At 53.1% G+C, this 22452-nt stretch overlaps 3 protein-coding genes across 3 annotated transcripts; all 3 read right to left on the minus strand.

The window, feature by feature from the left end:
• Positions 1 to 2821: 2821 nt before the first annotated feature.
• HRG_09697 (uncharacterized protein) lies at positions 2822 to 3422 on the minus strand (the record flags this gene model as incomplete). The annotated part of the gene is made up of 2 exons (XM_044868168.1): positions 2822 to 3140; positions 3190 to 3422. 2 exons carry the CDS (start codon positions 3420 to 3422, stop codon positions 2822 to 2824), a joined length of 552 nt encoding a protein of 183 aa, XP_044716749.1.
• A 2092-nt stretch (positions 3423 to 5514) lies between these two features.
• Positions 5515 to 7950, minus strand: HRG_09698 (restless-like transposase; the record flags this gene model as incomplete). The annotated part of the gene is made up of 2 exons (XM_044868169.1): positions 5515 to 7627; positions 7721 to 7950. 2 exons carry the CDS (start codon positions 7948 to 7950, stop codon positions 5515 to 5517), a joined length of 2343 nt encoding a protein of 780 aa, XP_044716750.1.
• A 9025-nt stretch (positions 7951 to 16975) lies between these two features.
• HRG_09699 (uncharacterized protein) lies at positions 16976 to 18082 on the minus strand (the record flags this gene model as incomplete). Its single annotated transcript, XM_044868170.1, has 3 exons — positions 16976 to 17313; positions 17382 to 17754; positions 17789 to 18082. 3 exons carry the CDS (start codon positions 18080 to 18082, stop codon positions 16976 to 16978), a joined length of 1005 nt encoding a protein of 334 aa, XP_044716751.1.
• Positions 18083 to 22452: the final 4370 nt, after the last annotated feature.

Raw genomic sequence — 22452 nt, forward strand, 5'->3', positions numbered from 1 at the left:
GGCAAATGGTATCCGCTGATGAAACGAGGAATACGGCAACGCGACGTGATTTGGGGCGCGTCACGCGTCGCGGGCTCACCAGCGTTAGATAGCGATAGGAGGCACTTATTTTTTTGCGCCGTATCTCCAGCGGCCGCTCATGTCCCGTTGGGGCACAGGACGTGCTGAGCTAGTGGGCTGTCTACAGTCTCCTCTCGCAAACGTAAACAACCACCATCCAGCATTTCATCGGCTCTGAGGCGCTCTGTGTTGAACCTGGTGCCCGTCAGCGGGTTGTACAGGCGCGTAAGAAAGTAAACTAGAGCTGTAGACATCCAGTCTAAGGTAAGCTCCAGCCTGCCTGGACATTTTAAGTGATTTCCATGGTTTTAACTCGGCATGAACATATATCAATTATTTCAACTTGCTAAAATGGGAGAATTGATTTAATTGAGAAGGCCCGTTCAACGAATTGATTGATTTGATTGGGATGATGGCTTGATTGAGTTGATTGATATATGATGAGCGCTGGCTCCATTGGGGGAAGAAAGAGTTGGGGGTGTTGGGTTTCGGATAAACGTCTTACCGTGTCGGCTGCCTGGCAAACTCCGCACCGGGCATGGCTACGCATTTTTAGTGGCTACAAGTAAGAATACAGTTCAGTTCAGTTCAGTTCAGTTCATTTCTCGCCAGGTCTTCAAGTGTTCTCTCGCTTCCAAGTCCGACTCGGGCTAGACCTTACCCGAACGTTTATCGCACCTTTTCCGATATTCAGGAAGGCGCGCCTAATGTGACGGACGGTGACGAAAATCTCTTGGTCCTTTACCGCCCGCCCGCCTTGCCACTCCCGCATCCGAGGCCCTCTTACCATCGTTGACTATTCACCTTATCCTTTGGCAAACATTCCTCGCAAACCACTGCACCATCGCTGCGCACGGCGCTTGCAGTACATATCTGCAGCTTTGAAGCAGATCCTACTCCTTCATCGCTCCACGGCTTATGTGCCAATGCTTCGACTATGGCACTACAAGCGCCCGTGAAGCTTCCTTACTTTCGCGCTGCTGCGGAACTGCCAGGGCCTCTACCTACCCCAGATGAAATCCGCGACGCATCAAAGTCCGAGCTGTCTCCTAGGAGGAGCGCCTGGGGGAGACGGCGGTGGCATGTGCCTCGTCAGGGGGTGTCTACGTTGTGAAATTCGGCGCCACCGTTACGGAAAATGAGGGGAACGCCCTTCTCTTCGTCGAGAAACATCTCAATATTTCCGCGCCCCGTTTATATGCCATGTACCGTGACCCGCCCTCTGGCCCTCTTTATCTGGTTATGGAGTACATTCGGGGCGTCGACTTGGAGTCGGTCTGGAACTCCCCTCTCGGTAGAAGCTAAGTCGTCGATTGCCACGCAGCTGCGGCCCTATATTCGCGCAAATGCGTTCATTTAGTCCGCCCCACGACTTTATTGGCGGTGTTTGCGGTGGCAGCATTCCTGACCCAGTCTTTGAGACGGATTGGCCCAATCCAAGTATCAATGGTCCGTTCAGGACCGCGGAAGAGGTCGGTTCGGCGCTAGCCCTCGCATCGCGAAGTAATTGGGAACAAACCGGGCGGCGCGGGTGGACATCCAGCTTCTTTTCCCGGCACCTTGCCACTGCCCTGAAGAACCATGGAGTAAACTTTACTCATGGAGACCTACACATGCGAAACATCCTGGTGGAGAAAGTACTCACAGAACCCAAGCCAGGGAGCGCCGGGGTCAAAGCAGCGGAGTCTGACCAGCGATGGCTCTATCACGTCAGAGGTATCGTGGACTGGGAGTCGGCGGGATGGTATCCCGCGTATTGGGAATATGCCTCGGCAGTTGCACGATTTCAATCGGGGAGTGATTGGCCGGAGACTATAGATGCCATCATCAAACCGTACCCGCTAGAGCTTTCGATGTTTCTATTGGTGCTGCAGGACTTGCAATTTATTTAGTCGTTCAATCATTGTTTGTTTGAGTATATGGATCCAGGTCGGCCTTTGTCTTTGCCCTAGACATACAGAAATAGATGACTCTTCTCCCATAGCTCAAGTATAGACGAATCCCATAAGTCCCAAGCTACGCGCTGAGCCTATGTCGTCTAGGAGGGAAAGGAGGTTAATAGCTGGACAGATAACGCACAAAGCGCTCAGCTGACACTATCGGGCTTTAGATATGGCGGCCTCGGCTGAGTATATTAAAACCTTGCTGAGCGACAGCAACGAGTATCCTAAAGCTAAGGGAGGAGAGAGGAAAGAAGGAAAAGGAAATGAACCTTGAGAGCTCCCGAGCTACCGTTGGTCCCCTGCCGGGTCGGATTGGTTGGCCGAGAGTGCAAACCAGGATATCCCCAGGCCCAACCCGTTACTTTAGAGGAGCGGGGGAAGGATATTGCTCTATAGTGAAACCGCGCCTGAGTGGAAACGACTTTTGAAGAAAGGGAGACCGAAAAATTTCACCTATGATACCATGAGGACGCGACAGAGCACAACAGGATAGCAGGGGAGGCGTAGCTATTGTATCGCGGCTTGCCGGAAGAGAAGATTTTCTAGAGGAGCAGGAAGCTTCCGGCAGGAGTATTGTTTAGAATAACTCCTACAACTTCCAACGATGCACTGTGCCTCTTTGCGACGGTAAGTGTTGCTGGCGTGATGCGAACAAAGAGCATCTTGAGCTGGAAGCAGGCCTATTGATGACAATCTTGCAGCATCTAAGAAACGTAATGATCTGGAGATACATCATGGTTTAAGGGTCAGACGAGGCTAGGGTCGTACTCAAACGGCGCCATTTCCGGCAGCCTTGGCGGAAAAGAACTCGAGGATCATCACTCCCGCTCTTGCCATACCCAGACATTAGCCGTCTCGTCCCAGTATCTGTAAAGTCCCACCCCTTCGTCCCAAACCCATTCCGATGACGATGACTGACCCTCAGTGGAGGGGATCTGGTCCTGAATGAGACCGTTCTCCCACAGGGCCGGAATGGCATACCACTCAACCCACTCGGTGCACTTCCAAAGAGGTTGGCGGTCCTCCCCAGGTTCGTAGAAGACGTATTGGTACTCGCCGATTTTCTCCTTGAAGGGCTCGACCCGGCCATGCTTCTTGGGGTTTGAGACCTTCTGTTGGGGTGGAGTGGGCAGCAAGCTGAGGACCGAATTCCACTGTCCCGGGTGGGCGTCGGAGTGGGTGTAACCCAGTAATTCCTGGGTGGAAAGACCGCGAGCCCGCCGGATTTTCCGTCTTCTTGCTCTCGTAAGTCATTCCGCCTCTCGAAGTGATATCGCCGATAACATGGTAGAGGGTACCGGACCCGTTCTTCTTGGTTTGGACGAGGATGGCGTGGTGAAGGCGGCCGGGAGGCATATCGGGGTCAGGAAGGGCAATGTTGTATTTGACCTTGTGTACAGGATACCATTTTCGAGCCATGGTGACAGAAGCTATGAAGTTATCTTGGGTTCTACTGTACTTGGCGGTCGATGGCCTTTCTTAACTGAGGGGGAGGCAGAGTCGTCCTTTTATGCCCTGCTGATGGTCGCCTGATGGCAAACTATTGGGTGACGGCCGCAGTCTTGGGCGGGCCACATATGCAGTAGCAAGGATGTCCAGCGCCTACTGAAACGTGCTATACGTTTGCGACCATCAAGCAACTCGGCACCTCCCACGAACTGTGCGTTGGTTGCTGTTTCTGCGTGGGAGCTGATACTCTGATAGGCAGCCACGAGAGAATGAGTAGCACCAATGAGGGAGAAGAAAAGGAGCCGACGCGGGCTTGCCTGACCACCGGGCGACCGGTTCGCAGGGTCGCGGCAAGGCAGACTACCGTAGGCAGCCGCGCCCGGAATCGAGCAAACGACACGGAAATCGTCCGTGCATGCGTCATCCGTGCACGCGGTACATCCCAGCTCTTTTCAGGATCCAGTTCTGGGCCCCTCTCATAAATCCAACCCGCTACAATGCGGGCACGGTTCGACGCCTTCGCTGCAACCCATAGACCGTTCGTAAGGAACCATGGCAATGATCGGACGCTGTTGGGTAACAAAGCCTTCTTGCCCGCGCCGGCCGCGGACAAGCGTTCATACAGGGGGCTGCAGCTTCACAACATGGAGCTGATGTAGAGTTCCGGCATATACGAGCGCTCAACGTCACAACGAGAGAGTAGCCGCTAGCCAGAGAATTGAGGGCATGCCGTGAGGCTCTACTGAAGGTGGCGTCGCTGCAGTGTCTCCGGCCGGGCGGACAGCAGCCTCCGATCCGGCGGTGGGGCTTCAACTGCCCGACCTCGACCCTTACGCTGTGGGATATGCCAGTGGAGATAGCTGGGCGTGGTCAGTGGTTTTCAGAGCGAGTCGCGCCGCCTGGGGGGCCGCAGCGGGCCTGACAGGCCTGACGTTCGCGAGGCACGCCAGGAGCTCGACAAGCTGCGACCGTGGGTGGGTGTCACAGAGCAGATCCTCGCTTCGGAGAGAACAGACGGTTCTGGTGGATAACAGGCTGAGTGCGCTGGAGAAGGCGAAGGGCTGGTGACGGGATGCGGGCAGCGACGACCCTGCTATTGCAGTAGCGCATTTGAAAAAAAAGCCCACCAAAAACCATCATTTTCACTTCCACCGATTTCAGCCAACTTTGAAGATATTCGAAAGCAACCGTTCTGTCAATGCAATCATATTTTGCCCTCTTGGTGATTAGGGCTTTCAGCTTATGGCGCCGAGAACAGCTCGCAGTCCCAGGACTGGCCGACAGATTGCATCAGATCTTAAAGATGGAATGGGGATTCTCTGCATTTAGATAACTAGAAGTAAAGCAAGTTCCTGTCCGCTAATCTCTCTTCCTCGCCTCGGTCTTAAGTACAATTACGCAGCATATGCATGGAAAGCATTGGGGGGTGGCGAAGCTCACGGGAAATGGATCATTGTAACAAGGGAGGGCTGCCCTGGCGGCGTCCATATTGAGAACGAATGTGACCTCTGCGTAGCTACTACATTTACGGTTAAATACGCACTCGATAAGAGATCTGAGGCTCGTAATTCAATTTTTTTGCCATGGCTCACCATTGCTTGGCCAGGTGACTTCGTTATGTCCTTGGCATTTCGAGCAGATTTTGGTATAGCACGGGCCGAAGTATCGGCATGGAATCGCTTATTCTATACATCAGAATCAACTAATGCTTCATTATCAGGCGCAACCATGGACATAAAATTGGCCAAATCTCAGTGAAGAAATTAGCCGCCAAATATTACCCTATCATAGTTCCCGCGAGATCAACGTCGAAAAAGGCGCACCATAAGCGCTGCCCCAGACCCAGAAGGTCATGGGGGACGATCCAGTTGGTATGGCATGAGTGGTCTCAACGAGTTTACCGTCCATGCCGAATCAGGGTTGAAATCCACCCACTCAATCCACTGGCAGCTCGAGCGGAGTGGGTGGACTACAATCCACTGAATGCCTCAGTGTAGTGGATTCAGTGGATCCACTGGGAGCCATGGTGGATTGCGTGGATTGAGTGGATTGGCAAGTGCCTTCATTCGAAATGCAGCTTGAAGCTTTCCTGAGAGACTAGCGTCTCTGAGAGCAGGAACCACTTCTGCCTTTGCATGGCCTGCATAACCTTATGCATCCCTAAGCGAGATGATCTCCAGCTGAATTCTGCCTCCTCCAGAGCGCTAGCCACCCGTGTAAGCCACTTTGTCGCCCACTCTTCAACCTCTTGATCTGACATCTGGGCCAGCTCGAGATTATTCGTCTCTTCTTCAACTGAGATGAAGAAGGGGTCTAAATCTTGGATGATGCCCGCCCGCAGCCACGAACGTAATACCTGGCACATGCCAATCGTCTGCGCCTCGAGTCGATTCCGGAGAGGGTTGACCATTCTGCCTGCTGCGGAAAAAAGGCGCTCGCATTCGGCGGACATTGGCTGTATGGTCAGGAAGTCGAGTGCCATTCGCGACAGATTCGGATATTTGTGTCGCTTGTTATGCCAGTATGCAATGGGATCGTCAACTGAGCCGTCGCCAGCTTCACAGTGCGTTATCCAGTGCAGGTATTCATCCTGGCCGGGCGCGAGTCCGTCTTGGTCTGCAGCTGGAGCCGCATAGCGGTTTCGTTCCAGAAATTCTTGGAACGGATTGCCAGAAAGTCTTCGCCGTTTTACCACGAGTTCTGTCCCCGGCGCCACTTCATCCGGAAGAGTAACCTCTCGATACTCAGCACGCCAGACATCATGCACGATCCTCTGTGCCTCGTCAATCCAGTCTGGCCGATTACCCCAGTTGCGTTCGAACCATTTCCATCGGTACGCTGGATGAAGGGCCAAACTGGTGTAGTAGATAGGAGTGTCGCTCAATGTGCTGTAGTAGTCATTTAACTTCTGCCAACCAAGATTGATGTTGATCCTGAGATGTTCGGGATCGGGAAAATTTTCTGCCACGTCTTTGCAGTGTTCGAGTTGTCCCAGGAGGAATTCAAAGCCTTGAACGACATCCCATACGTTGCCATATGATCCCATCCATCCGTGCTTCCGCTTTCGAATTTGACCATCACCTTCGAGCATTCTGATCGTGGCTTCGTAAAAAGTGAGAATTTGGTCAAATATCTCAAGTACCTCCCAATCCTTATCGGTGAGCTGACTCTCGGGCTGGCAAATGAAAGGCAGCCTGGTAGGTCTTCTCAGACCCCCCCTCTTACTCTTGTTTTGCTGTTCAAACTCGATGCGATGATGCGCGATGAGTCGCTCAACGTTATCGCGTAGTAGAAGGGCCCGCCTTATCATATACAGCTGGGAAAGCCACCTGGTATCGTTATCTAGGATCACATCCATCGGCTTTCTCGTGTTCAGCTTGGGATCAGATGATTTGGCGAATGCCTCTCTTTGGATGCTGCGAAGCATGTTGGTCAACAAGTCTGATCTGTGGATTGATACCACGAGATTATGCAATTTGCCCACTGGCCCTTTCTTGCGCCAAAGCAGATGCTCGGCTTCGGTGAGAGGCTCTGCACCTGACAACCGACGCTCAAAGGCATCGGCATCATGGCCAAAAGGAATGGCCTTGGCGGAAAGGTTCAAGATATGTCCGAAGCAGCGCCCTCGCCTGGCTTTGCCAACAAATCCCAGCTCTCCACCAATAATCTCCAAGGCAGTGTCATTGTTTGGCGCATTGTCAAGAGTAAAATAACCAATCTTGTCTTCAATCTGATACGATTCGATGACATCCAGGATCTCTGCCACAATATTCGGGCCGGTGTGTCGAGCGCTAACTTCGGGAACTCCGATTGTGATCTTACAGGGTTTGTTATCCTCGGTCCTGAAAAAGCAATAGATATTATACAGCGCATGCCGGTTCCCAGACCTCCAGCCGTCAAAAGAAATGTGGATTAAGCCAGGAGCCTTGCGAAGGACGTCTATGACCTTGTGTCTGTGCTCTTCGAACGCGACCATGATCTTCTTCCGAGCTGTTGTGTGGGTCATGTTGGCATTGCGACCCGAGACAGATGGGTTCAAGTACTCAAAGATGGCGTGAAGATCGGTTTCTTCCGCGGTGGAGAAAGAATGGTTCTTGGCTACGATCCAATTCACAAGGACTCTGCGGAAGTGTTCTTTGTCAAACGTTTGATGAAGCAGTTCGCGATGGCTTGTTCTCGAGGGTCATGTAGGTCAAGTTTCATGGACTCCGCGAGAGTTTTCTGTCCCACGGGCCTCCTGCGTTTCGACGTCTTCTTTTCAGCGGTACCTGGGTCTTCCAGGCGGGGCGCCAATCCCATGATCGTTGAATAGATAGTTGTACACATTATGAATGCCATCGGCTTCGAAATTGCGTGGACGTGGCGCGTTCTTGCGTATGCAAGCCTGGCACACCCATCTGCGATCGCCTTGTTTCTGGATGTCATACTGAATTGCCATGCCCAGCAACGCGTCTCTCTGACTCGCTCGGAGAAAAGCCATCCGGGGAAATGGCTCCATAGTGTGCGTTCGTACTGTTCGTCGTGGGCGAGATGGTTGCCATGCCCGTCGAAGGAGACGGCTTGCAAGGAGGAAGGGGTGGCGAAGAGGGCGTTGGACCAGGCGCTGGCTCGAGACCCATTCCGGCTATCTCGCTGTCGCTGTCGGATGAACTGACGGAAGGGCACGAAGTCATGTTGGCGGGATGGAAATGAGTTATGGGGGTTTTCTAGTGGAAACGATTTAGAGTAGAAGGTTGGAAGGCTGGATATCCCCCAGTATGTCAACGGCGTTGCACTAAGTACGCGGTTCGGTCTACCCGCGATGTAAACCTCGAGGACTAGGTACGGGTTTACGAGCTTCGCGCGCGACGCGAGGCGCGCTTGCAAAATTTAAAGTCGAGAGTACGGTACTCCATCAGCAAGCCAACTCAATAGACGTCGCAAATAGCGAATGGTATCGTTGAATACATGACCGGCATCGCGAAAAGCCTCAAAACGCGTATCTGACGCGTGAATGCCAATAGACTACGCTTTTTTGGATGGACGGGGAAGGCGAGTCACATCGTGTATGAGTTTAGTTGACGTCACGGACATCATTTGAAAGCGTAGGCTTTGTGCTTGCTAAGGGAGAGTGTGGATAGATATCGATAAATGGCGACCCTACGTAGGCAAGGATTCGCAAAGAAAAATGAACGATGCATAGCTTCCTGACGAGTTTTGACTCAACACAAATTCGAAGAAACAAAGTCATTTCACTCATACAAGTGTCGTAAGTGGCATTCAACGGTCCTGCCGTGCAACCTATAACCTATAATTATTTAACGTCCGAAGAGCGTGTAGCTGAAGCCCTATTGGGGCAAAGGACGTGCTAGGCTGACGAATTTATTGTACAAAGCCGCCCGACTTCATCTCAAAACAACATCATCTAGCATCTCAACGGCTCAAAGGCGCTGTTTCGTCTGAGCCTCGCACCCGTCCGCGGGGTGTAGAGTTGCATGCGACCTGAAGTCGCAATCGGCGCCCATCATTCGCGATGAGCCTGGAAAGGGTTTCCGCTCAGGCTGTCGCTTTCTGCGAGCCTTGCTTGAGTGGGAGGCCCCGGCCGGGTGAAGTGACCGTGGACTTAAGAAACACAAAACAAAAGGGAGAGAAAAAGGAGTGAGTTCCGTCTAATGGCGCGGGCAGATCCTTTGGAAGAAGGAGCATTCCGATGTCATCGCGACGAAGGCTTTGAAGCCCTTGCCTACCGCATGGTGTATCGCTTCGGCCGGTGAGGGGATCAGCCTCATCCGGAGCCGAGGCGGTATCTTTCTGCAGTAGAAGGGGTGTTCTGGCGTCTTGCGTCGTCCGCATGAGCAGTCCAGACTCGCATCGTCATGGTCGAAACGCTCGTGGTAGTCGGAGAAGTCTCCGTGCCGAGATCTTGCGGCAAGAAGGTTGTGGAGCGTCGCTCTTGACAGCGTGAGCTCCAGAGGGCAACTTGTGGTGGCTTCGAGGTCTAGAGGTCTGTATGACACTGGCGCCTCGACGGCCCACCATGTGTGGAAAGCGTCTTTCGGTTGTTGCCTGGCCAGTCTGCGCAGGTGTGCCAGGGATGGCATGGCCCCTGGTGGTTCGGGTTGCAAGCATCCTGCTTTGGCGAGGCCGTCGGCCTCGTCATTGCTCGGTATGTTGGCATGACCTGGGATCCAGCGGATCTGCACGTCTCCGTGTGCCCTTGTCAGGCCCTGAAATTCGGTAAACTTGTCCTGCGATGAATCGGCTGGATTGCCTTGCAGACAAGTGGCCACTGCTAGGTTATCAGTGCAGACTATGATGCTGCTTGTCGCAGTCTCGGCCAGGCGGATAGCGGCTCGCAGGCCCTCTAGGGCCCCGGTTGCCTCCGCGTCAAAGACTTCGGCCGGACCTAGCCGGCCCGATCCTGGGATAGCGGTTGGCTATTTTGGTGGATTGCAAAGCCGTATCCTACGGATCCGTTTGGCAGTTGCGACCCATCGGAGTATACAACAAGCGTTCCCGCAGGGGCGGTTCTGAGCCATTTGAGGAACTCCTCGGCAGTTTCGGCTTTCCTTGCTGTCTGAAGCGGGCTGGCTTCAGTGTCGAAGTAGCGTCGTGGTAGAAGCGCTGGGCGAGGGCATATTGGGAGGAGCTGATCAGTGCGTTCGAGCCTGGACTTATAGCCTCGCGGCTTGATGAAGAACATGCGTTTGATAGAATTGTGGATCGTCATGGAAGACTCCGGTGAGACCCTTTTGACTAGGGGGTGGCGTACGTCAAAGGACTTCAAGCGGGCTGAGAAGCGAATCCTCTGAGCATGAGTAAGACAGACGCAGGCGGGATCCCGCTTCACGATGTAAGGCCGGGGATGGCGTCGTTTTCCAGACGGGAAGGGCCGCTCGGATGGCGTGTCTCAAGACCGCGTCTAGGCGAAGCACGAGACGCTGTATCTTGGTGGACACAAGACGGGTCAGGTTCGCGGTGCTTGGGGCCGTATGGCCGGGGTACCACGCTTCGGCGCCGTACGGAAGGATGGGTTCGACGCAGGCCTTGACGGCCCTTCAAACTGAACGGGGGAGAGGTCCTTGTTTGGTATTATCAAGGGCTTTAAGATGGTTGGCTACCCGTCGAGCTTTGGCTGCCCACTCTTCTACGTGGGTCTTGAACGAAAGCTTCCGGTCAAGCCAGAGGCCGAGCCAGCGTAAGGAGCCCTCCGGGGCGACCTCAACGCCGCCGTGCCTGATCGACGGTCGGGAGATGTCCTTCTTGCGAGAGAAGTGCATTATTTCAGTTTTGTCCGGGTCGAACGTTACAGCGTTGGACGCACCCCAGGTCAACAGTTCTTTCATATCGCGAGAGGCGAGCGTAGTCGTTTCCTCCAGCGACCACCCGGTACGTAGCATCGCTGTATCATCTGCGTAGCCGAAGCGACAGCCAGAACTTCCAAGGCGATAGATTGGGGCGATGTACAAAGCGAACAGGATCGGTGATGCCGGGAGCCTTGTGCCAGGCCGCATTTGAGGGCGACGCTGGCGTCGTGACGTCCTGGAACCGTACGGCGGCCGAGCGGTCCTGCATAAATGAGCCGGCCCACTTCACGAGGTTAGGTGGCCATCCTTGCTGCCTAAGTCGGAGGATGAGCCTGTTGCGCATGACAGTGTCGAAGGCACCTTGTACGTCCATAGTGACTAGCGTAGCGACCTTGCCGCGGGACAGGGCCACCTCGATATCGTGTACGAGAGCGGCAACTAAGTCGACTGCGGACCTTTTCGGGAGAGCACCAATTTGCTGAGGGTGCAGGACACTGTAGTGTATCGAGGCCCAGGCTAGGCGGCGCACGATTAGCCTTTCGAGACCTTTGCCAAGACAGGAGAGTAGAGATATTGGCCGCCAGGCGCGGGTCTTGGAAAGGTCCCGCTTCCCTGGCTTCTCGATCATGACCACTTCTGCCTCTTTGAACTTCCGAGGATGGTAGCCGACTGAAAGGCATCCCTGATATAGGCGCTGTATATGGCCACTCAGGACAGGCCACGCTGTCCTGAGTAGGCGCACCGTGATATTGTCCGATCCTGGTGACGTATTGCGTGTTCGAAGTAGAGCGTCCTGCACTTCTTCGATCGGCACCTCTGACAGGAACGGGATGGGTGTGGTGACATCTACCGGTATCCAAGGATCGGGAATGTCATCCTCCGCAGTTCTTCGCTCGAGAGTGGCGCGTCGTAGAGCTTCGGCCTTGCCGGCCTGTGTCTCGACGATCGTCTCGCCCACCAGCAGAGGCGGCGGGCGGAATACCCCAGGACTTTTCAGCCAGCGTGTGATCTTAAAAATGTCCGAATCGTCTTGCACCCCGTCGATGAGGTTGCGCCAGTATGCCCTTTTGGCCCGTCGAACAACGCGCCTTAAGTCTCGACGGGCAAGTTGCACGTCGCGGTTGAACCCGAGGGGGAAGGCGCGTCTCACGCATCGGTGTTCAGCCACGGCGGCTATGCACTCGTCGTTCCACCAAGGAGCTCTTCGAGGTTGACGCTGGGATCGCCTACCAGCCGCGCGGGCCGCGGTTTGGATAAGGTCTATGATTGCGTTTGCGAGCGTATCGAGATCCTCCGTTGCCGACGCCGCTGCGGGAATGGTCGCTAGTCCAGCTTCGACGAGTTCTGCATACCGTTTAAGCTCTTCGTCGCTTGCAAGCAGAATTTTTCCTTGTGGTACGGTGGCTGGCGTTAGGGCCGGGAGAGAGATGCTAAGGGTGAAGTGGTCAGAGCTTGTGGCGAGATGATCTTCCACGGTCGCTTCAGCAAGAGCGATATTCGAGAAGCCTAGGTCGATTGCGTTTCCATGGACGTTGGTGTGTGTATTGATTGGATTGAGGAGTGAAAGGTCGTTTTCCGACGCCCAAGTAGCTATGCTGCTACCGTGACCGCGGGAGGGTCCGACCTGCCAGGAGTGGTGCCGAGCGTTGAAGTCTCCCGCTATAATGCACTGCCTTGCTATCGGCCACGCAAACAGAATATCAAGAGCGGCATCGAAAGAAGGCTCCCGATAGATGTTAACCACTGTTACGCCGTTGACCATGAGCCAAAGGATGTCTCGGGTCGCGGCCGGGCGTTGTTGATCAGCTAAGAGTCTTGCGCCTCGTCGTATATAAGTCATGACGCGCGGTCGTGTGTCGTTGTCCTCCCAGTCGTTGACCGGCGTGTAGGTATCATAGGCGGGGTGGGTTTTTGTGAGGCAGCGTGAACCCCGAACCTGGGTCCAAGGCTCTTGCAAGAGTACGACGCCATATCGTTCGGCATCTCTGCAATGGGTTCAATTGGATCCGCAGATGGCTCGGTGCTCTCCACCGTGCAACTTTATTATTATTATTATTTTTTTCCGTCCAGCGACCTTTAGGTCGCTCAGGTCCCCGAGACGGGGCACAGGACGTGCTGAGCTGCTGGAAGTCTAGTATCGCGGAGTAGGCCCACAATACGCGAAACGAAACGAGAACCAATCCGCGTCTTCTGCCCCTTCCACAGAACGTAAACAATCCACCATTCAGCATTTCATCGGCTGGGGGCAGATCGTTCCAAAGAACGAGCTTGCCTTCGCCACCTTGACGAACTGGTCGAAGTCTCTGCCTATTGCTCGGTTGACCGCCGCGCTCGGTGAGGGTGCCAGCCTCATCCGATGTCGCGGCGCGATCTTCCGGCAATAGAAGAGATGTTTTGGTTCTTTTCGTCGACCACATGAGCACGTCAGTCGCGCATCGTCGTGGTTCAACCTTTCGTGGTAATCAGCGAAGTCCCCGTGGTGGGTTCTTGCTGCGAGCAGATGGTGGAGCAGAGGTCGTGGAATGGTAAGTTCTGGCGGGCAGCCAGTCGTGGCATCGAGGTCGAGGACCCTGTACTGTTGGGGTGCAGAAACTTCCCACCAGGCTTTGAATGCGTCTTTTGGTCGCTGCCTAGCGACCTTGCGCAGATATGCCCCACCATGGGGAAACTGACGAATAGGAAACGCTTTGCGAGGCCACTATAAGCCACAACCGGGCCGATCCGCGGCCTGTGTTACAATGTGCAGCTGAGCCTGTCCCCAGGAAACAGGGACCCTAAGGTCGAAAAGAGTAGCATTCTCGACACACCTGCGCCGCATTCATGGGCGGCAAAGTGCGGACAGACGACAGGTCAATACTGGCGACGTGCAACGGCGGGGTTGTCCCTGGAGCAGCGGGTCCAGTGCGGCCAGAAGAGTACAAGAGCCCCTGGGACTGACCGACCAATCCATCAAAAGGCTACAACCGTCCCCAATGAATGCGATGCCTCGCGCGGCCAAGACACGCCAGTTTGCGACCAGTGTCTCCTTGTCCAGTTGGGGATGCTTTCCAGCAAACAATGACACTGAAAGGCAAGAAAGCAGCCTTTTCTCTAGACTGGGTTCGCGGGGGTTTCATGATCATATTTTTGACATTCCTTGAGGTGATGCGTCGGCGATTTGACAGCCTTCCGTAAAGCCCTTGCACGTCGAAAACTGATTACCTTCAATCGGGGGTGCGGGAATAGCAGTCCCGCGGCGGCAAGAAGTGGATAATAGCTGCTGTGACTTATCCAAAACCCTAAACTCACGCAGCCAGAAGCGCAATGCTCGGATGTGTTCTTTTGAAGCTCAAGCTCCATCGTCCAGTTGGTGGCAGCGGCGACTCTCCTCGGGGTACTGTAGGCGCCTCTTGAGTAGTTTGTCCACTCCCGATGTGCAGATCGCTTGATGTCGGGTGAGTGCGCAGTCCGGAAGGGAGCCCGAGAATAGAGTAGGCCTGAAATCTGCTAAGTCCCTGCACATAGAAATGGGCACCCCCCTGTTTTGGGCACCCCAAAAAATCACGACCATTTTCAACACCATTAATTCAATCCCTTCTCACTGCCCACCACCGTGCACTACGATACAATCGTCACCTATTTCTGAAACCTCAGCTTCGGTTTCATCAGATTCTTCATTCTCAGCTGCGTTCACCTCCTCCTGCGCCCGTCGTATTGCCTCAATATTGGCGAACCTCGAATTCGGGCTCGTGACCACCCTCTTCCTTTTTCGGCTTGACGGCCGCCAATTGTGTTTCCAGTGCCTGAATCTGCAATTGAGCTTTTGCTAAAGGCCATCCTTCTCGTCAAACCCTTTGTGATCTTCCTGAACAGCAATCTCTTCGTGGGCACGTCGTCGTCTAGCTGGTTGAATTGAACTACCTGAACCTTCAGATCTTGCGAGCGCCTCGGGGTCGACCACGCAATCTGGGATGTGTCTGATTGCCAGTCACTGGTGGGTAAGTGGCTATTGAATGCATTGGCCACATTTTTCGCGTTCTTTTGCGTCTGTTGCTGTTCTCCAGCAGAAGAGGGCTCAAAAGTGGCTTCGCCATCGACACCGGCCACAAACCCGTCGCTTTCCAGCCACCCTTGATGTTTGACACAGTGAGCGCTTGCTCGCGTGCTTTCTGGTAGCAGGAAAGAAAGTTTTGCTTGCCGACTGGGCTTGAATCGGTCAGGAGGCTGAAAATCCGACCTGTTTGCGGTAGTAGTGCTTAAGAGCGGAAGACAGACAAATCGAGCGGTTGCAGCACATGAGAGGTATGGGAGGTAAGAAAAGAAGGTGAATCTGATGCTGGTAGCATAGATACATGAAGTCAACCGTCTCGTGACTTCCGTGGCCGTCCAATACTAGCAGTCTTCGCTCCGAAGGGTCGGGTGGCTGGGTTCTTGGAATGAACCCCTTTCCGAGCCACTCCACCGCAGTTTGGTCCGAAGTCCAGCCGTTCTTTGTCGCAGTGAATTGCCAGTCACTAAAAGTACTGAGATCTTCTGGGAACCACTGTTGCTGGACCGATTTGCCCTTGAAAATGACGGGTGGAGGGAGGAAGGTGCCGGCAGCGGACACGCACTCGATGAACGACGTCCAGACCCGAGAACCAGGCGTCTTCTTTTGTACAGATCGTTTTCAGCACTGCCAACGACCAGGCCATTCTCCCCAAGTCCTTCCATGATGCCTGCTTCATCCATGTTGTACCTGTTCTCCGGCTTAATAGCCAGAATCTCGGGAAGGAAGAAATTGTTGAACCAAGGCCGAATTACCTCGGTAGAAGCGCCGTTGACACGCGCAGAGTCTCTGTGATGGCACTTCTGGGTCCGAACTGCAGGATTTCGTCTTAAAAATGCTTGCATCCAGTGTTTTCCGAGCGGTGTGTGGTCTCCTTTGACGGCGAGCATGCGCTGCGCGAACTGCCTGATCTGCGAGTGAGTGGGAGGAAGGCCCAAGGCGTCCTGAATGAGAATCCATTCGGTAAGTTGCTTTCCTGTGTCTGAGAAAGCCTCTGAAGAGCAGAAAATGCATCCTTTCTGCATTCGTGACCATGCATGCGATTGTAAAGAGTTGCCCTCGGGACGCCCCAATCGCGAGCAGCCTTCTTGGCGGATCCGCCATTGGCGATTGCCTCAAGGGCGCTGTGAATGTCAGACTCTGTATATTTCATCAGTAGTGGCTTGAAGACACATGCGTCAATTTTTTAGCAGATTGGATGCGTTTCCGCGGTGAAATTTGCTGTTGAAGTTGACGCAGCCGTTTAGGTTGGGCACCCATCTTGGGTGCCCAAAACAGGGGGGTGCCCATTTCTATGTGCAGGGACTTATCCACCTACAGGGTTCCCTCCCTGGGAGGGCCTAAGAGGCCAATGGCCTCCTAGGCAGACAACAGCCAGAAGTGAGAATGCCCTATTTGCTCCTTCCACCTTAAGTTCCGACTTCAGGCTCTGGAGCCATGAAGACCCGCATTCTACCCATGGTCGGGCGACACATCGTTTCAGCTTCGAAAACAAGGAGCTGTGGAGACCCGTTGGATACCCTGCCATGCCAATATTCCAGGTAACGAGGAGGCAGATGCTCTTAGGGGTGATAGACGAAGGTGAATTTTTTGAAGATTTTGAATGAAGGATGAATCAAATGAATTGAATTTTTTGGATCTTGATTCAAAATCTTCAAGCTCCAATTTTCGCGATTCAAGTTGGGTTTGGGCCAATTCAGGCCATTCATGAATAGTTTGAAGGAATCCCCTAAACGAAGTGAATTTGGTGTGTACCTAAGCGATTGCAAAGATACCTCGAAAACGCCAATAAGTAGTATATGGTTTTATAGCCTTCTGGGAAGTCTCTCGATAATCTCGAATATTACAAAAATTAACTTACATAAATACTGATCCGCCCGTCCTAGGCAAATGGACCGAAAATAAGCACTTTCAAAAGCTCTGCCGAATCCTCAAAATATATCGGTCCAACGCGTTCGAATCCGCGATTGTACACAGTTACACACTTGTAGAGCCTCAATCCTCCGAAGCCTCCATTGTATCTGGACAGGGGGTTGATATCGCAGACTTATCGGCTTGGGAGGCAGGAGGTTTGGGGGGTAGGAGGTTCGGCGGGAGCCTCGGTAGTAGCCTCGGTGGGAACTTCCGCCGGAGCAGGGGGTTGAGGAGGAGGATTCTCGCCTGAACGCAGATTAGCATATACACAAACAATGAGGGTATATTCACACCATCTACCAGCTTGCCCGGAAATTGGAATGTGGTCTGGTCTTCAAATAATAGAGCGTGCCGTTGTTGGCGGCGTTGTCTCCCGTAATGGCGAGAAGCTTTGGCTTGAGCCTGAGCTCCTCAAGTGTCTTCTCAACTATCTCGTGTTTGCCAGTGTGAGATTTTTTGAGCTCGATAAACTCAATAACCTCCTCTCTCTCCTCAAACTCCGGCGTAATCCAGTGCGTAATAATGGCGAAAATAGGCACCCGATTCGGTGCTGTCCAGATATCAAGGGTGAGCGAGATGGTAGCACAATTGTACTGAAGCTCGATCTTCAGCTTCTCTCTGCGTTCCACAAAGTCTGTGTAGATGTGATTGCGTAAGGTTATACGGCTCCTGTACACACAGGTTGTATTGTGAGCCAAGAACATCTCTTGGAAAGCAGGAGTCTCAAGTTCTCAACAACAGAGAAGGGTTGTCGGTGTTTTACAAACCACTGGCGGATAGACTCCTTTGCCGTGAGCCTTGCTCTTTGCCTGGGTCGACCGCTCCATGCATCTACCTCTGTATAATCTCCTCCACCAATGGCGCGGCCGTATCCATTGATTCGACCGTGGTGAGACTCCTTCGTAATACTGTGGGATTTTAAATGGTCTCCCATGCCAGAGGTAACCCCTCGGCGGTTCGATTCAAGGACCTGGAATATCTTCCGAAGAGTAGAAGGATTTTGAAGGCACTCTATACAAGTCCACCGGAACTCTTGGAATATTTTCGGTCCATCCTTGTACTCGAGTAAAAGCTTCTGTCTATGGCTTCCTCTGCATGTACCAATAAACGTGGCTATTCTTGTCTCTCTTCTTGCGAACATGCTTCTGTTTGTTGTCGGCCCACTTCTTGATAAGTCTGGCTTTCTCTGCGAGCGTCATGTGACTACCGGTACTGTTCAATGGCGGCTCTGATGTATCCGCGTCAGGCATGTCATCATCTGACTCACAGTCAGGATGGCCCGGGGGCGCGCAGACAATCGTATCTTTGCCAGTCGGAGGAGGACGAAGGAGCCGGAGTTGTGCTAGGATCAGGGCGCGCGCGCGGGATTCTGAGGTTGAATTGAGGGCGTTCAATGCGGGCATAACTCTGCGTTGGCAATTTACGCCGGGTCCTAGGAGCAAAGAAATTCGCTGCGGCAGCTGTTTTCGATTCAGCAGGGGCCATACTATGTATCATGTTATAATTAGCTATCGGTTGGACAGTAATGAAGTTTTACCTGGTCTAGGCTAAAAGGCTCGAGAATGGACGTGAGACAGGTAGTCGGGACGACACCAAATAACCCACAATAAAGTATAACGGAGTCGAGGTTGAACGGGTGGGATAGGTCGTCGGGCAGGACGTTGATTCGGGGGCCGACCCGAAGCCGCTGTCGGAAACATCGAAGCAGGAATTAGGCGAGATCGTCGTAAAATAATGTCGTGGCAGTTGTCGCGAAGACCGTTGCCCAATGCAGGCAAAAAAATGTGGGATGGGCTGACGACCGTGTCTTTCCGACAGTAGAATTAACAGGTGGTCAATTGAGCGCGAATAACGCGTCTAAACGCGGCTAGTTGGCACAACATATCCTTATCATGCAGATGTTTCGGTACTTTCTGATCGGGCTAGTTTGTGTGACAAGCAATTAGCAGTCATATTGGGCTCGATGAGTAGATAAGTCCCTAACAGTCTCCAAATCGCGAGATGACGCAATTCGTGTCACGTCCAATTGTTCGCGCAGTATTGAGACGTTGAGGGATCTGAACGCGTTTTTCTAATCAGTTTGCCGGAGGCTGTTTAACGGTATAAGTCTTGTATTATATTTCAAAAATTTGGGCTGCCGAGCTTAATCTGTGCTTGAGATGTAGTTTTGCAAGTAGCAAATGACCGATCTATTTATTGCCTTCAGGATGATGTGGCATTTCTTGAGCAAATGTTAAGCACAGATATCGAGAGTTATATCACCCGAACCAGAAAATCCAGAACATTCGAGTGATACTACATTTAAATGGTGTGCATTATAAAATGGCACTGTTCATAAGCTTCATGGTTTAGATACTCCGTATAGGGTGGCAAGACTGCTGAAACGGTGGGCGTATCAGGCACTGTTAGGGTCGTTATACCAACATATATGGACGCCCTAACTACCCCACTTCCAACCCACTGGGATTTTCCCAGTGGAGTGTGACGGCGGAATCCAACTGAAACACGCACAACAGACTTTTAAATACGCAGTGCGTCATCGCATGGGCGGCCGATTTCGAAGTTACCATGTCCGCGCGGGGCGAACCCCTTGCTCCTGTCAGAACGGTGGTTCTGTGGCGTGCCTAATGGGAAAGTGCATTGTGGAATCTATTGGTATTGTGGGAATCATGCTCGTCAATTGTATCTAGATCACACGGTCAGCATGTGGCCTTAGGGTCACGTGTGCGGCTGAGGCTTGCGTGGCTATATCTTCCACGCTGGCCTCTCCTCCTAGATAGAAGACAATCCTCATAGCATAATACGACACACCGGTTGAACGACGTTCCCAGTTTGTCTCATGCTCGAGCCCTGCCAACAGGTATGATGGGGTCAAAGCAGCTTGTTTCTTGATGTGTACGTGTGTGTCTGCTTGTTGGAACGGCGCAGCAGGAAGGGCGGCATGGGTCACCTGCCAGGTCACGTGGGGCATTCAGCCGAGATTTCTGCGGGCCCAAAGGGCACATTCCTAGCCGGAAGGGGGCAACACACACATCGCCTTTACACACACACAGCCGTGCATATAGCTCCATTGACCTCTTCTGTGTGCCCACTATCGTTGCCACCTTCCTCATTCGGACGAGCCGCAGAACCGCTGTTTCTGACACTGCTCAGAAAGAAAGGAGGCCCTTGGTGGGTGGCTTTGGGCATTAGCCCATTCCTCCCTGTATGCCCCCTTGGCTGGCAGCTGCGAAGCGGGTGATCCTTTTTCACCGTATATTTCGACCATATCGCCATTCATTCAAGATTTTGATGAATGAATTGAATAAAGACTCCTGATTTTTGATTCATCGAATTTGAAGACCTTACCCGATTCGGCTTCATTCAATTCAAGGGTCCCGAGGCCGATTCGACTTCAAAATCTTCAAATATCAGCCCTAGATGCTCTGGCAAAGGCAGGCACTCCTCTGCCAGAACCTGCGGACGCTTTTCCAACACTTGCAAACCTGCGCAAGATTGCACGGCAGCGGCCGAAAAAGGCTTTCAAGGTTTGGTGGGAAGCCTCTGCGCCCGAACGATACAAAGATCTAGGCCTCAAGGCTACAACCGGCTGCCCGCCTGAATTGGCGCTTTCTCGGCCCTCGCTCCATCATTTCCTTGCAGCAAGAACCCATCACGGGGATTTTGCTGACTACTACGAAAGGTTCAATCACGACGACGCGCGACTGACCTACTCATGCGGACGACGGAAAGACCCAACGCATGTCTTCTATTGTAGGAAGATTCCGTCACGCCACCGGCTGCGGCTTGCGCCCTCGCCGGCCGCAGCTGTCAATCGGGCGCTAGGCGAAGACTTTGTACGCTTCATCAAGCTTGCGAAGCAACCTCCTTCTTCAGAGGGATTGGCCCACGCAACTAGGCGCTCATTCCCCCTTCCGCCCTGACCTTCTCCTTCCTTTTTGCCCTTCCTCTCGTTTCCTCGGCCTAAGACGGGCGCAGAGATCCTGCGACATGCGTCCGCCCGGGTCACCAGGGCTCCGAAGTGCTAGAAAACAATCGGTTGAACTGAATTAGAAGACAGCCCGCGAGCTGACGGGTAGCAGGCTTGTAACGAGCGCCTCACTAGCTCAGCACGTCCTGTGTTCACCCTACCGCGACAAACGTGGCGGATAGGTGTACCGAGCACGGAAACAAGTGCGCTACTTCCACGACACCGCACTTGGGTGGCGGCGTTCTGTTTACATTGCCTCGAAGCCCTCGCAGTCGTGACCCCAGATCATGACGTTATAGGGCCTACGGTCAATAACGACTCGTTGGAAAAAAGGGCCACCATGCAGCACGGCGAATGTAGCGCTTGCAAAGACACTGCCGTGACTTGTATACCAACATCATCATAGTATTGTGTTATACAGTTTCTGATCTCTCCATCAATGGGCAGTCATTGGCTTCATGCGCGTGTCAACGACGAAATAAAACACAAGGTGAATGTCTCGGCACCTAACCGTCTGCCGCACGGTCGCATTAAGAACATGCACCTCATCCCGCGACTAGCTTAGGTATAGCATGGCAACACTATTATGTCGTCATGGATTCGCGCACAGCGAAACGCATCGGCCAGCCAATACTCCTCCAGACGTAACTGACCACCTGCCCGCCGAAGAGCGACCAATATTTCGAAATCGTTTGCGGGAAGGACGATGATGGTATTCAATCCAGACTCTATTGCCGCCTCAAAATACTTCTCGTCCGTAATGGGTTGCAACGTAACCGAGAAGAGCTTCATCCCCTCGCCCCTTACCAAGGCCCTTGCTGTAGCTGCTACCGCACGAGGGTCCCCTGCGTCGACTCGTGTGACTGTGAAGGAATCTGCTCTCCTTAAAAGTCTTGCACGCCACCTGGACAGCATGTTGCTGCATCTGGGGCTGTGTTTCCTCCCACGCCTCGGCTGAGTCTTCCCTCGCCGTCGACCGTCTTTCTGCCTCGTCTGCCTTCTCCGTGCTAACTGACAAAACAGTGACATCTGAATAATCCGAATCCGAATCCTCTCAACAACAAAACGCTCCGCCCGACGGCTGGCGGAAATGTTACTTTTTCGGTGGTCAAGTTTTGTTGCTCGATCCCAGGCGCCTTGAATTGGTGGCGCTGGCAGTGCTGACTAGACGTATTGAAGAAGGCGAGGTATTGTGATCTTAGTATGAAAAATGACGCTATATCAGGGCCGTCAGTCTGCTCTAGTCGTAATGCAGAAAGTCTTTTTTGAGAAGGCAATGACTATGCGCGCCGAACCACTTTGCTACGGACGCCGCCTTACGGACGCCGTGTGGCTGATCCATTCGTCAGCCACATCATGTCTAAAACGGACGGATACAGGTTCTCTGGTGTTTGTTGCATGGGACTGACGTAGCTCTAACCGGTCAAATAGGTTCTCAGTTACTCAGGCAGCTACAGAACTAGGATTGACTGACAGCTGAGAGAGTCAGAATGAAGCGCTAAATACCCGTTTCGTCCGGTGCCATTATCCATGCTGATGATATCTACACTACTGGTGCCTCCTGGAGCGCTTTCGCTCCCGTGGCCCTATGTAATTACCCTCGCACATTGATACAATCCTCGCAATTTCCCTTGCTGCCGAAACTTGACACGGCTGAGGGCAGTGAAGTGGCAGGCCGCTTACGGAGCTTCGGCGTCTGCGTTTCGGTGGAGATTCTAGCTCCTCATGATCAGAGATGGTCTCCCATGCTGACCGCCTTCTCCGTATGCTAGGCTGCCTTCTGCGGCCAGCTTGCCGCACACC

The sequence above is a fragment of the Hirsutella rhossiliensis genome, assembly GCF_020360975.1.
Source record: "Hirsutella rhossiliensis strain HR02 chromosome Unknown scaffold00013, whole genome shotgun sequence".
NCBI lineage: Eukaryota > Fungi > Ascomycota > Sordariomycetes > Hypocreales > Ophiocordycipitaceae > Hirsutella > Hirsutella rhossiliensis.